At 40.2% G+C, this 15,243-nt stretch overlaps 1 protein-coding gene across 1 annotated transcript; it reads left to right on the top strand.

Moving 5' to 3' along the window:
* Positions 1-9,935: 9,935 nt before the first annotated feature.
* Positions 9,936-13,191, top strand: LOC118782272 (neuronal acetylcholine receptor subunit beta-4-like). Its single transcript, XM_036535580.1, has 6 exons — positions 9,936-10,088; positions 10,679-10,723; positions 11,002-11,111; positions 11,553-12,295; positions 12,392-12,597; positions 13,018-13,191. Exons 1-6 carry the CDS (start codon positions 9,975-9,977, stop codon positions 13,189-13,191), a joined length of 1,392 nt encoding a protein of 463 aa, XP_036391473.1. The 5' UTR covers positions 9,936-9,974.
* The last annotated feature ends 2,052 nt before the right edge of the window (positions 13,192-15,243 follow it).

Consider the following 15,243-nt stretch of genomic DNA (forward strand, 5'->3'; position numbering starts at 1 on the left):
CTCAGGCAAACATTGGCAATGCAGGCAATAAAAGAAGATATTTTGGGAAGCAGGTCTGAGATGATGTGATACACTGTATATCAGGGAGTTAATACTTCACTGACAATGTATTGCCCTGTGATGTGGTAGGGCCATGGGCCTTGACCAACAGTCAATGCAATCCGAAATTCAGAACCTCTGGAATCCTTGCACCAGCGTTTTATTCTGTGGGGGTTAAATTTAGGAAGGTTTTTGTTTGTCGAGTCGAGTGATCTGGGAGTTATAGTGTAAAATGATCTTGGCTGCAGAGCAAATAAAAAAAGGTTTTCTCATCACAATGTATTCTACATTAGAATATGTGTAGTATTCTGCTATAAACAGAAACATAGCTATATCCTAATGCATTTGTGTGTGAAATGTCTTTGTTTGTGATCTGTCTCCTAAACTGAAGTGAAATCATAAACCACAATTATGTTAGAGATAATTTCATTTCAGGAATGATGACATCAAATCCTTCTAAAAAAAGACAAAACAGGATTTAGAAATAAGACATGAGATTTACAGAGATGCAGGCCTGCCTTTCCAGACTTTCATTGGCCAATACCCCACACACACTTCCAAACAAATTAGTGTCTTTTCTCACAGCAACTGCATTGATTCCTGTCAGTCCAAATTGTGAGAATGTCTGTCATTTAAATGGTGCCTGTTAAAAAGACTAGACTGATGAAGAATGATATGAGTTTTACTGTTAAATTAGAAGCATAGTGCCTATTTATGAATGGCTCTTGGAGCAAATTCAATCTTGAAGTTTAAATGAGTTATCAATACACAATACAGGTGTTGTTGTATAATTAATAGGCAGACATTGATTAAATTTGCCATCTACCACTTACATTGATAGAGGATTGGTTTCCAAGGTCATTTTCTGCATTGCTCACATTGAACAGATCCTAGATTTGTCATCTGTGCTATACTTGCTTATTCATCATCCTCATGTTTTTCATACTAAGACAGAAAAAAATATTCTGTGGCAGGTGGTAACAAAGCATCTCCCAAGAGCACATAAATGCAGGTGGACATCCAACCATTAGTAATACAATCCTTTTTGCTCTCTATAATATCTCTGTCTCTCATGCCATATAAATGTATTTTTTTGTTCAACATTTTAGAATAATAGTAAAGACATCAAAACTATGAAATAACACAAATGGAATTATGCAGTGACCAAAAAAGTGTTGAACAAATCAAAACTGCATTACACTTTAGATTCTTCAAAGTAGTCAAAAATATTTTTCAATATTACCATTAACATCACTATTTATATTTGTTTAGAAAATTTCAAGCATTTAAGCATGAGTCCTTAGATCAAAATGTCTTTGAATGCTTGTTTCCCATTATCTTAATCACGTGTGTCAAAAACATTTGACTGGTACTGTGTGTATATACATATATATGGATCATAAGGACAGAGGTGGAGACTCACAAAGTGCACTGTGCTAGAAAGTGTGATCAGGCAGATCTCAGGAGACAAAATCCATGCCCTGTAAGATTTATGGACTGCAGGCCTATGCAGGCAGATTTCAGCTGTATACTTTGCTTATAAAGTACAGCACAGCAGGGACAGAGGGCAATGGGTTCAGCAGCAGGTTTCTCTATGGGTTCCCCACCAATGCAAAACATCCTCCCCATTTGACATTAATGATGTGCTTCAGAAGCACCTTATAACAATGCACTGCCAATCTGAGCGTCTGGGTGTGATTTGCCATACATTTTCTGCAACTGAGAGCATGGAGCAGATTCATGTTCACAACAGATGTTCCCTCTTGTGACAGTGAGGTCTCACATAAAGAGTTTTCTGTTGCAATGGTCGCCAAATACAGTGAGGAGTATGAAATAACTGCCATTCACAATGCACTCTTCTGCATTTATGTTTGATGGTCTCTCCTGCCCTGTTAATGGATGTGATGTGAGCAACAACTGCTGCTACATACTGCAAGACGTCATTGCTCATTTGCACTTCACTACCTTGCAATGTATGACATGCCAAGCCTCAGACATCAGCATGGCTGAACATTAAACTAATTTCAAACTGACCTGAAGTTTATGAATCCTGAGGGGCATTGCATGCCTTGTAATGTCCTGCTTTATTTGTAGCTCTGAGGGAAACAGGCAGAGGGCAATCAGTAGCTTGGAATGGGCAGGGATGCACTGGTATTGGAGCCAAGTACACTCAGGTAATGAACTGCCTGTTTGATATATTCCCCTCCGATAGGCAGGATACTGAGCAGTGCAACAACAGCAATTCTTTGATTGGTCATTTCTCTTCCATCAGCTTCCTTGGCACACAGACAAATCACCTGCTTCAACTGATACGGACTGCATGGTACTGGCTCACTCACAGTACATAGCTGGCATCAGCAAGGCTTCCTACTGACTCTCCGTATCGCTTAAAATGCTGCTAGGCAACCTTTGTCCAATGACCAGTCGCTCTTAACAAGGGGTGTGACCTAGCAGCTGGCCACACCAATTCTCATTGACAAATATGATAACTTGAGGAAGGTGTTTTTCAGGACTTTAGTGGAGGCAGTACTGTACATAACAACCATATTCCTCCTGTGGAACATCAGTGTGATGGGAGTTGATATCGCAGGAAGGTCACTTCGGAAAGAATAACAAATGTTAGTATGTGGAACCATTAGTCACAAGACTAATCAAAGAAGTAAAAAATATATTGACAAAATCAACTGCTGAAGTTCAAGTTGGAGGGAGAATTGAAGGGTAATATACTTTGATATCAAAGGTTTAACAAGTTATCCTAATTAGGCAGGCATGAAGAGAAGCTATCACGTAACTCAAGGAATGACAACCCGGTGACACAAGGAAGAAAGTGAGCTATTAATTGGTGGTTATGATTCTATACTGGTAGGTATAAAGGAATGCCTAGACAATGAAGGTATGAAGCTTAACTAAGTATAAGAAAAAGTTTAATTTAAAGAACTACAGTGACGTTCCTGATTAGGATGGGAGTGGTGGCTGTAAGCCAGGTGTTTTAAAACAGCTTGGAAAACATACTGCTGAGGAGGAATATTTCTCTGCATGTGTCACTATAAATTGTCATCAGTGTTTAAAATAATAAAACCAGAACCCATTTTCAAGATGAAATGTCTCACTTTATAGAATGTTGGCAGTCAAAAGGAGCTATGAAGCCACGCGGTATAAAATACTAGCATAAACACGTTTCAGAGTTACAGTGATCTTTTAAAATATTGACTCTGGCTTAACAGAAAGGGCTTTTGTATCACTTCCACCCTATAGAATAATTTTGTTTTAATTTAGCTTTTACATTTATGGTATTCGGTTATAAGGAGCAGAGAAAACACACACTATAATAAAGATTACAATAGTTCAGTGCCTTTTTCAGACCAATAACATTAAGCTGGATATTATGCTCTGAAAAGGTGCTTGTTTTTCAAGAAATATAAAAGTTTTAATTACCCAGAATAAGACATAGACCCAGGGGCGGAGCCGATGGCTCATTGCAGAGGGGGCGAGGACCTGTAGTTGGCCCTTATACAGCCTATTATAGGCTGTATGGAAATGCAAGACAGATCAAAGGGGAAACGTACGGAGACAGAAGGGGGGAACGGATAGAAATGCGGATTACAATGAGGTGTGCTATTTCATTGCGCGAGACCATTTTTACATACTGCGGCTCCGTCAGCAGTGACGGTGATGGGAAATAACCATCAGCAGTGACGGCGATGGGAAATAAAACATGACAGCCAGCGATTGCCTAGTTCCAATACTTTGGGACTCAAACAGAGGGTGTAATTTTTCTGTTTGTATACTTGCACAAGGATACTGGACAGCGAATAAAGTTTTCTGTAACTCTATTGTGTCTCTGCTCATTCAAAATAAATATCGCGGCAAGAAACTTAGCTAGGGGTTGGTCGAAACCATTACGCCCTCAGTCTGACTTTTAATTTTTTTGCCGCAATCAAGACACACAAACAAATTTTATTCAAAATATTCAACTAAACAGTAAAAATGCATGTTCAGTCAGGCAGATTGGGCCCAAGGTGGGCCCCTCTGTAACTGGAAGAACCATGGGCCCGGGGCAGCTGCACCCTCCCTGGAATAGTAATGGCTATTTAAGCAGTGAGTGAGCAGTAAATCTGGTCAACAAAGATTATGTTGGAACTGGACTGGATGCAGAACTTTACTGTAAATCTATCACCCCAGAAGTACTGCTAGACCAGTGACCTCCATCAAACACTTAGGATTTTACAAGTACTAAAAAAACTAAGATTGCACAGAAAGACATCGGAATTAAAAACAATGATGATTGACTGTGGTAATGTGATACAGGATTAATTGGATTTACAGAATTTCTACGCAAGAGAAACATAGAGAAGTAGAAGGTGAGAATTCATATGATTCATAGGTAAAAGTGTGCTGATATGGAGATAAATTGGACAAGTGCATCATGTTCCCTGTTTTATATCAAGATAGAGTGGAAATTTATCAGACTTTGGGCATCTGCCTCCATCCCAAGTGATAGACAGAGAAAGAGGGAGTGGGTAAGTATGATGTATGAAGGCTGGTTTAGGAGTGCTGACCTTAACGGTCAAAGGAGTCACAAGACTGTCCTCACCAACTGCAGTTTGACTACAGGAACTTTTAAGAAGACAAGATGCTTTTGCTTGTGGGGGCAGCTAGTGAGGTTAAAGCCAATGAACCCTTCATGAAGACCTCTCCTCATATTTAAGTTGTGTGCTAATCTGTGAATCCTTTATGTATCTACCCCTAGCACACAAACTATCAAAAAAGATATCACACGATATAAAATGGTTGCATTAGCTGCATTAAGTAATGTTTTTGTAAAACAAAAACTTGTTTGATTTGACTGCTGCATAGTCATAAAGAGATGAGGAAATGGAAAACTCTTGTATAGGGTTAATGTATGAAAATCATATGTAGTAAACTGGTCTTGGTCTCACTCCACTGGCTCCTTGTAGCTGCCCGCATCATATTCAAGGCCTTGATGCTCACGTACAGGGTGACTAACAAAACTGCACCTACCTACCTGAACTCACTGCTGCCACCCTATGTTCCCTCCCTACCGCTACGCCCTGCTACCAAAAGGCGCCTGGTGGTCCCATTGCATCACAGTGTAAAATCACTATCCAGAACTTTCTCCGCTGTTGTCCCCCAATGGTGGAATGAACTTCCACACTTCATCCATCCTGCCGAGTCAACTCTCTGTCTTCAAGAAACATCTGAAGACACAGCTCTTCTGCTCTCACTTGAGCACTTAAAACACTTCACCCCTAAAGGAACTTCTCATGACCAGAATCTCCTACTAAACTATAAAATAATATTTAAAAAAATAATCTAATGGTTTAACAGACTCGTTAGCTTTACCTGTTAGTTTGTACCTTGCCTGCCCAACCTTTGGAACTTTGTCATGTAGTGTTTCTAATATTGTTGACTCTGTATGGTTTTTTTGCTTGTTGTTGTATTGTCACTTGTAAGTCCCTTTGGATAAAAGCGTCTGCCAAATGAATACATGTAAATGTAGATGTAAATATCATACTATCCTCTGTTCAAGTATTTATGTCACATCTATTCACAATGTGTAAGATGCTGTTTTTTTTCTAAAATACCATACACATTTACAAAAAAACATATGCTTAATGTGTCTTTGTAATCATGAAAGCAGTAGTTACAGGTGCAACATAGCCTGCACTATTTTTCCTAACATTGACATTTTGTACAATATATTATGTTAGCAGTATGGGTGTTATGCAAGACATTTATATCCATCAACCTTTTGCCATTTGAAGTCCCCCTGGGTGTAGAGAAATATATAAGGAATATGTCTTTCATAGAAGACAGAACACATTACTAAGCACTGTGGTTCTAGATGCTGTTATGGGGACAAACTCAAAGATAGTGAAAAACAGCAGCCAGCAACTTGAAGTAATAGACAGTCACATTGGAGGGAAGTATTGAAATAATGTGAAAACATAAGATTAAAACATTTACATCTCACTTTGTCCTTGCACTTGCATTGCTTTATTTTAGTTGTACAAGGGGTAAAGAACTCTATAAGGAAAAAGAAACATAAGAGAGAAACATAACGGGTGGCAGTGTAGCATAGTGGTTAAAGAAGCAGGAGTCATAACCTAAAGGTTGCTGGTTCGGTTTCCTGTTAGTGCACTGCTCTGCTGTACTCTTGGGCAAGGTATTTAACCTACAATTGCCTCAGTAAATATATAGCTCTATAACTGGATAACATTGTCAAAAAAAACTGTAACCAATGTAAATTTCTCTGAATAAGAGCATCTGCTAAATGCCAGTAATGTACTGTAACATGAAAATAAGATGTGGGATATATTTGCTTTCAAGAGAGTTGATAGCTATCCTTAAAGTCATTTACTTTACAGCTTTTTTTCCCTTCACCATTTCCATGAATATGTGAAAAACAAGAGTGCAAAACAAAAGGGCAGAATATTTATTAGGGGAATTATTCATTTTATGTTGTGGTGGGAGGTCACTTTTAGGGAGTGTCCAGATCATGAGTTTATAATGTCCATGCCTTTAAAAACTTAAACACCCACAATACTCTCAGAAACTAAAACACACTTATCCGAAATGTGCAATCCCCTTTCTACTTTCAATAACAGTCACTGTTCTCACAACCAAATAAGATAGGTACCCTGTTGTGACAATACTGAAAATGTACATATTTCAAAGAATTCACCTCACAAAACACAGGATTCTACCCCCCCCCCCCCCCCCCCCCCCCCCATGGATTATATTGATACAAATTAGTCATTAATACAATTTGACACATACTTTAACAATTCCACATAACACCTTGCTTACGGGCACAACCCTGGTGCTTCACTTTTGACTGAAACTTGGAACCACCTGAAAGCAAGCCTGTGAATGAATACAGCGCTAGGAGAGAGCGGTTTGAGGATGATGGAGGGGGTGACAGTGACTGAGTCGGGGTGGGGGAGTGGGGAGGAGGGGGAGGGCGGCGGTTCATGGCCGGGCTAATATGTTTCTACTGTATGTCGTCGTGGGCAGCGGCTGTGGATTTCCAGGGCACGGTGTTATGTTCATCCACTCGCCGTATTAGATACCGACAAAGCACTGTGGAGTCTGAGTTTGTCAAGTCTGTATCGCCGTGTGAACAGGTGTGAAGTGAATGGAGTTAACTTTGAGCTGGCCGTGTTGGGTTGAGAAGCCCTGATCTAGTCGAATGGGGCTGCATGCTAAGAACGCGACCGGACTACATGGCACTAACTATGGCACGGACTTTAATACTTTGCTTTTGGCTCTTTACATTGAATCAAAGTAAGTACACTACCGTGGTTATCTTTGCCATTTCCTATCAGAACAAGACCCTCTTTTAGTCACCTTGTTTATGTTTTGAAGTCGCAGGAAAATTGAAGTAAGCTTACCGTGTTACGCATTCTGCTACGCATTGCATTAGTTATGAGAAAAGTTACAGGTAGCATATGGTGCAGCGTGCTTGACTACTGATGCCAAGTGGTTATCTTGTGCGGTTCATACACACTATTGCATTTTTTAACGATTAATGTTTTATACAACCTGGCGTACTGTTTGCAACCTGTACTTTTGTTGTGTAGTGTAACACCAAAGGCTGGCAAAACCGAGCTAACTTCGTATCACGTATCCAGGGGCATCCGCGCAGCGTTTCCCAAACCTCTCCTGGAGGACCCCTTGTCCTGCATCATGCAGGCTGCATGTTGTACATCTCTCTCTGCTCCAACACAGCTATTTCAAATGATGAACTCGTTATGAACTCCTGAAGCTGCATAATAACAAACTAATCATTTAAATCAGCTGTGTTGGAACAGGAAGAGATCTAAAACATGCAGGACAAGGGGTACTCCAGGAGAGGTTTGGGAAACGCTGAGTTAAAGCACGCACTTTCTTAAAAAAATCCTTTACCTCAAGCTCTACATTTTGAAATTGGTGTCGGCGCGAGAGTGACATTTTCTTCGTCTGAGTTGCAATTGTCCAGAAACCAACGTTCTTTTATGCGTTTGTTCTCAGTGTTGTGATATTGGTATATTGAGCGTTTGTGAGTCGTAAGAGGAAGAAATGTTCCGTATTTCAACAACCGGTGTCAACGTTGTCAAAACAAAAAGGCAAAGCTGTTCTTTAATTTAGACCTGTACAGAATTCATAGTGAGGGCTTCGATCATCATCACACTTTTGGATTTCTTGTTTTGTTGGCAACATTTATTTCACATTTTACGTCCTTCGTCTGGTTTGACGAGAGCAGAAAGACCATTTAAGTGATAGTAACGTTATAACAGGTGCTTAGCAGTATTGTAAGTGTAGAGAGTGAAAATGACATAATGGGAAGAAGCATTTGGCTTCAAGCATCATGGCTTCCATCCATGTTTTTCCCTCATCTTACATATGCAATACACTAAGCCAAAAAGTCCACTTGATGTGCAGACCCAGATTCATTAGATTATCCTAGATGGGTTGGGATTGGATTATGTATGGCCAGAGCCTGCAACCCCTGGTTTGGGGTCAGTTTCTAAGTATCTGACATGCAGATAAACAGCTGATGTCATGTCTCTGCTTGGTGTCTCTGGAGAGTCTTTTTCTCATGCTGGATACGGTCAATATTTGGCATGATTGTGACTATTTGGCCAAACCCACATTACATCACAGAGGTCACTGTCACCGTTTTGATATCTGAAGCTGTCAGGCACCTCTGTTGATGATCTGTTGACAGGTGGGGTTAAATTGTGGAAGAAAGCAGCTCAGTCTGTATTACTTGGTGTTACTCCAGCCTATGGATATTTGACAAATTGAATGTCTCCATCCATAATGCTGGGAAGGAAATGTTGCTACCTTCCTGTCAGAACTGTAACTGTAAGAACTCATCTATCTGGTTCTGATCCATCAGATCCCTTGCCACATCTGGTGATTAGGAGCTGACATATTGAATGCATCCATCACATCTTTGGCCAGCATTTCCTCAACACCAACCATCATTCAACCAAGTCGGTGTCAATGTTCCATTTTCAAAATACAGCAAAGATATAAAACTGAAGACACTATGCATAAACTGAAAACCACACACAGACACCCCCACACACGCACGTACAGACACACATACATACATCCACATGCATATAACCTTTTTTAATCAAAAAGACATGTTTATCTATTTTGAACTGCACCCTTGGTTTATTGGGACAATTCCATTATACAAAGAAAGGTGTGATTTTAGTTGCAGTCCCATTGTGACTTTGTTGTGTATTTCACACATGTTTGAATCTACTCGTGAGGAAGTGTTATGGAACAGTGATTGGAGAGGAGTGATTTAAACCGTAGGCTATTTGTCCAGACTTTGCCATAAAAAAATCATTTGCCATTTTTAAGTTAAATTTGCCATAAAAAAGCAATTTCACTTGAATGGTAGCATCAGTATGAGTTTCACATCACTCACGGTTATTTTTGTGGAGCTCTTCTTGCCATTAGCTCACTATTACAGGGCATTAATTACTATAGGGAGGCAAAATATGAAGAAAAATGCTTTTCATCACTTATGTTTCCTTGTCCTTTCTCTTTGTCCTAAAGTAGTTTCTTTTTTGTTGTCACTTACAGAAGTAAGGCAGAAGTAGTGAGTTATGTATGTCATGAACAACAGACAAAAAAAAAATAGAATCAAGTTAGATGTTTATACAGTGTATCCACATATTCATAATACTTATCATTAATTGTTGTCTGAGCTTGGATTTTAGAGGATAATCCCATACTACTTTGGTCCTACATTTTACATTTAATCATTTGGCAGATGCTTTTATCCCAAGTGATTCGCAAGTGAGGTAGAGTACAACACAAGAAAAAAACTAGGAGTCAGGTTGGTCCTGGACTGAAATGGTCATCTTATCCCGGCAGGTGGCACCTGTGCTGACTCAGAAGAGAGACTGATGAACTGGCTGCTGGGAGATGACCGCTACAACAAGTGGATCCGTCCTGCCATCAACAGGACCGAACGTGTCACCATCAAGCTGCTGGTGTCCCTGGCCCAACTCATCAGTGTGGTGAGTGTGGGTGGAGCTTGGACTCTGTCTGTCCATCAGCTCCTCTGACTGGAAAGGGTAAAGCAGTGCACTGTGGTTCCTCATTTTCCTGTTATTAATTCCAACTTATATATTTCTTATTTTTAAAATCAGGCAGTGCTTGTCTATAGCTGGACAAATATGCCTTGCTCTCTCTTTCTTTCTTGGAGCTAGATTGAAACCTCAGCACATTACATTAAAAGGAGTCACATACCTGTCAACACAATAGCATGGGAGACAGTTGCCACATTTACAGGTTCTCCTACAGGTCGTGGCGAAACAAGGCAGGGCTTTCATATGCATTATTTACGAGCTATTACTGTGCCCCGTCATGTCAAATTTAGTGTGATGTGGTCACATTAGTTGAATCAGTTGCCCATGCTGTGTTTGTTCAGTGTCTCTTTTTTGCATTGCTTCTCCGTAAATGTTTGGTGAATTTTGAAAAGTATAACACAGTTGAGAAAAAGCATGTGAAAGGCTCCCACTCTTTCAAGTGAAACATCTTAACAAATGATTTGAATATCTTAGTAATAGTTTTTAATATACACCTGCTCTATCTTCTCCCTTCCCAGAATGAGAGGGAACAGATCATGACCACCAACGTCTGGCTAACGCAGGTAACCATGACAATCAGGAATACAGTCTATTAAACTTCACTTAACAAGGCACAAAATCTAATGCCAACACAAATGTCTCTTCCCTTGAAGTTGAATTTGACCTTGACCATGTCTCCATACCCAAATCCTGAACAGACTGACAACTATGCTTGCTTCAGTGTTTAATAATGGTGTTTAATAGTCCACCCAGTATAGTGTTGTCAACAATAATTTAGTCCATTGTTCTGAAGTGGACATTGGGCAAAATGTGGTAGTTAAAAACTGCTTGTTTTCTCCAGTACTGGGTTGATTACAGATTGGCGTGGGACCCTGCAAAATATGATGGAATTGACAAGCTTCGTATTCCATCTCGGCATATTTGGCTCCCTGATATAGTACTGTACAACAAGTAAGTGTGAAGCACCAAGATAGAACTGTCACTGAGGGTTATTCTATGGTAAGATAAGGCCTAGGGAAACTGTTAATGTTAGATGTACTAAGTGCTGAATTTAGCTTTTAATGGTAATTTAAAATTATAATTAATCTCAGGTACAAATTAGAAATACGTGTTCGAGGTAACTTTAACGTGGATTACAACCTGATGAGTTTTTTTTGTTTTGTCGTGTTATGCAGAGAATAGCACTAGATGCATTTAATGAGTACACATTACAGTCTGATTGAATTATATCACTTGATGAATACATTAAGGCACAGCTATATGATATTGAAATAAGCATTTTATTGAGAAACATTTGTAGATGATGGTAAACATAGTATTTAATTCTAAGATAATAGCTTTTGTTGTGTGTCTCTTTGTCTCACTTCTCTCCTTCTCTCTCTCACTCTGCAGTGCTGATGGCACCTATGAAGTGACTGTTTTTACCAACGTGATTGTCCTGTTCAACGGTAGCATCTTCTGGCTTCCTCCAGCCATCTACAAGAGTGCCTGCAAGATTGAAGTGAAGCATTTCCCTTTTGACCAACAGAACTGCACGCTCAAGTTCCGCTCCTGGACGTATGACTACACAGAGATCGACCTGGTTCTGAAGGCTGAGGTGGCCAGCATGGATGACTTCACCCCCAGTGGGGAGTGGGACATCCTGGCCCTTCCAGGGAGGCGGACCATCAGCCCGTTAGACCCCACCTATGTGGACATCACCTACGACTTCATCATCAAGAGGAAGCCGCTCTTCTACACAATAAACCTCATCATCCCATGCATTCTCATCACCTCGCTGGCCATCCTGGTCTTCTACCTGCCCTCCGACTGCGGAGAGAAGATGACCCTCTGCATCTCCGTCCTGCTGGCCCTCACCGTCTTCTTGCTCCTTATCTCCAAGATTGTGCCCCCAACCTCTCTGGACGTGCCCCTCATTGGCAAGTACCTGATGTTCACCATGGTGCTGGTGACCTTCTCCATCATCACCAGCGTGTGCGTGCTGAACGTTCACCACCGCTCGCCCAGCACCCACACCATGCCCGCCTGGGTCAAGCTGGTCTTCCTGGTGAAGCTCCCAGCTCTGCTTTTTATGAAGCGCCCACGGGACAGTGCAGCCCGGCAGAGGCTCCGCCAGCAGAGGCATCTCCGCGCTCGTCACGCCACACTCGGGACAGGATACACAGCTCCTCCCGCAGCCGCCCGCTCTGCTTCCATTTCCCCCGCCTCTGCCTGTGCCTTTTCCTCCCCAGGACACCAAAAAAACAATGCTGCCTTCAGCCTCAACTTAACCGTGAAAAGTTCCAACTTGCGGTACTCTGAGTTGCTGCCAGAAGGACTTGGCTTGGGCCAGGAGCAACGGCAGAGCGGCTCAGGCCTCGGGCCCGACCTGCAGGAGGCTGTGGATGGAGTGTGCTTTGTAGCTGATCACATGATGGGGGACGATGATGACCAGAGTGTAAGTGATACATGCTGCTCCTCACACGTGGGATCAGAATGTCTGCTGAATGTATCAGGGGTGAAGGGCTAGATTTGCATTGTCAAGGTAGCGTGGACATAGACAGACATAGAAGATAAGGTATTGAAATTCAGGTTCAGATTGAATTCATTTAAGCTTGGCTATTGTTGGTTATTTTTTGTTATTACTAATTGGCTGTTACTCAAAATAGTTAAGCATATTGAGCTGATGAACAGTGGCCTTACAATACAGGTCATCCTGTTCTGTTCTGTTAGATATGAATGAAACCATTTTTCTCAGTCCTTTTTTTAGCTTATTTGCTTGTTTTACACCAAATGTCACATCTTTATCCTACATTTGTATATCCATTTATTTGAGAGGTAAAAATTCATTTTTTGACCGTTTTGCATCTGTTCCCAGGTGATCGAGGACTGGAAGTATGTGGCCATGGTGGTAGACAGGATGTTCTTGTGGATCTTCGTGATTGTGTGCGTGGTTGGAACCCTAGGGCTCTTCCTGCAGCCTCTCTTTCAGCCACCAACAGTCCCTATACAGCAATCTGGCACTGGACCTCCTATAAGAGAAGGTATTTGAGCTAACTATCCTTGTCCCAGTTGGACATAAGTGTTGTAGCCTGCCTTGATTTAAGCCTCACCAATGTTTAGTTCTCTCTTAGGCAGGAAATACCTACAGTGCCCTGATCTCTATTATATTCATGAAAAAAATGTCCCGTTGTTTAAAGTGCATATGATTAACATCATCAAGGGGGAATGGTGATTGTGAGTGCTCATGCTAGCAAGAGTACTGTCTCCCTGAGGTTTGCTGTCATAATTTACTCTGCAGCTTGTGTAATAATTATGGTTCAGAAGTACACAATTTTATGTGAGGTATACTGTTACAGATACAAGTTCTCATAATATCTCTCCTCAACAAACAGCTTCATAGTTGTCAGAGAAAGTTTTTTTTTTGTCAATGTTTGAAATTTACATTTTATCTCTACTTCTCATCATTTGATATAATATATAAAACTATATATGTTACAGTGATGGTCCACTGTGTTATTATGAATGTAGAAGTGTTGAAATGTCAGTTTTACTCTAACCGGGGTCATTGAAAATCACAAATTTCCAATAAAATGTAAAGCTGAATAAAATGAATTTTTGTCAGAGAGTTCCTTGCTTTAGCTGTATGTATGTCTGTGTGTGTGACAGAGAGAGAGGGAGAGATAATATGCATATATAGAATTCCATATAAAGTATTACATTTGTTTCAGGTGTCTGTTCATTCAACTGACATCGATTTTACTCTAGGTTTAAGCATGTGTATATCTTACCAAACAATAATTAAGTCTGTTAAGGCAAAAGACAGTAACATTACTGACACAGATAAGGTAACTGGCACTAGAGGGCTCGCTTTGTGCACGTCTGAAAGTATGTATAAACAAAGCCAATTCATAAAATCTTCATGTATTGATTTAAGCATTGCTCCTCACGCCTGAGTTCTGAGCTTCAGCATGAGGGTGTCAGCCTCAAAGAGAAATCATAATGGCTTACCTGTTTCATCTAAGCAGGAGGGTGTGGAGTAAAGAGGCTACTTCTTGCTGCCACCTAGTGGTCAGTTTGTCCACACATCAATTGTCTCAGATATGCGCAACACAATTACCGAAGAATGCTGAGTGGGCTGTTAAATATACTGCTGAATGCATAATGCTGCAGTCTGCAATGTTTCTTTTGTGAGAGGCTGGTTTAAATCAGGAGATAACAAAATGTACTGTGGTACTAAAACTTGTTTTGTTTATTTTATCTGCTTTAAAATACAATGTTAGGTGTCTGCCATTGGATTTTTAAAGGTTTGCTTTTAGATAGAAAACAGATTTACAGTTTTGTATGCATATTTGTTATGATTTGGAGCACGACTGAAAATACGAACCTCCATACTGACTCTGATTCAGTAAAGTGTGTATTCAGAACAAATTGAAAAATGATTTATAATAAAGGACAGTGCGAGGACACTATATGTCATTGTTGATAAACAGCACAGTCATAGCTTATCAACATCCTGAAAGAGAGGAAATGAATTAGAAGCAATGAAAAAATGCCTTTTTTTGTGGGCATTTATGTCATGTTGTAATCAGTCTTTTCACACATCAGTTCTAGTGCCTGTCTATTTCATCCACTGTTTCTCGTCACCTGTGTAAAACAGGAGACACTGGTTTATTAAACATGCATATATATCCCATAGAGACATTTTTATCAGACTTACAATTTTCAGTTGATAGCCAAACACAGAAGCTGTAGAAAGCATCCTCTCTTGGTATGAATATGCAATCCAATCACTTTCTTGAGAGACATCTTGTCAGTCTTGATTACTTACCTAGTGACCACAGCACATCAATCCGTGTTCCCATAAACTTATGGGACACACTTATAAACACAGTTAACTTAGCATTTACCTTTTTGATGATTACTTTCTTATAATAATTTAATTAAAAATGCCAGACTACATTTTTGTACTGTATCCCTCCAGGCATTTCATATGCATAGTCAAGTTTTCATTGCCTAGTCAAAGTAATATACATCTTTAATGTATTTAAGATACGAAGATGAATCATAGTGTTTCTATTATATGAGACATAAATGATCTACA

Source organism: Megalops cyprinoides, chromosome 8 (genome assembly GCF_013368585.1).
Source record: "Megalops cyprinoides isolate fMegCyp1 chromosome 8, fMegCyp1.pri, whole genome shotgun sequence".
NCBI classification, from domain to species: Eukaryota; Metazoa; Chordata; class Actinopteri; order Elopiformes; family Megalopidae; genus Megalops; species Megalops cyprinoides.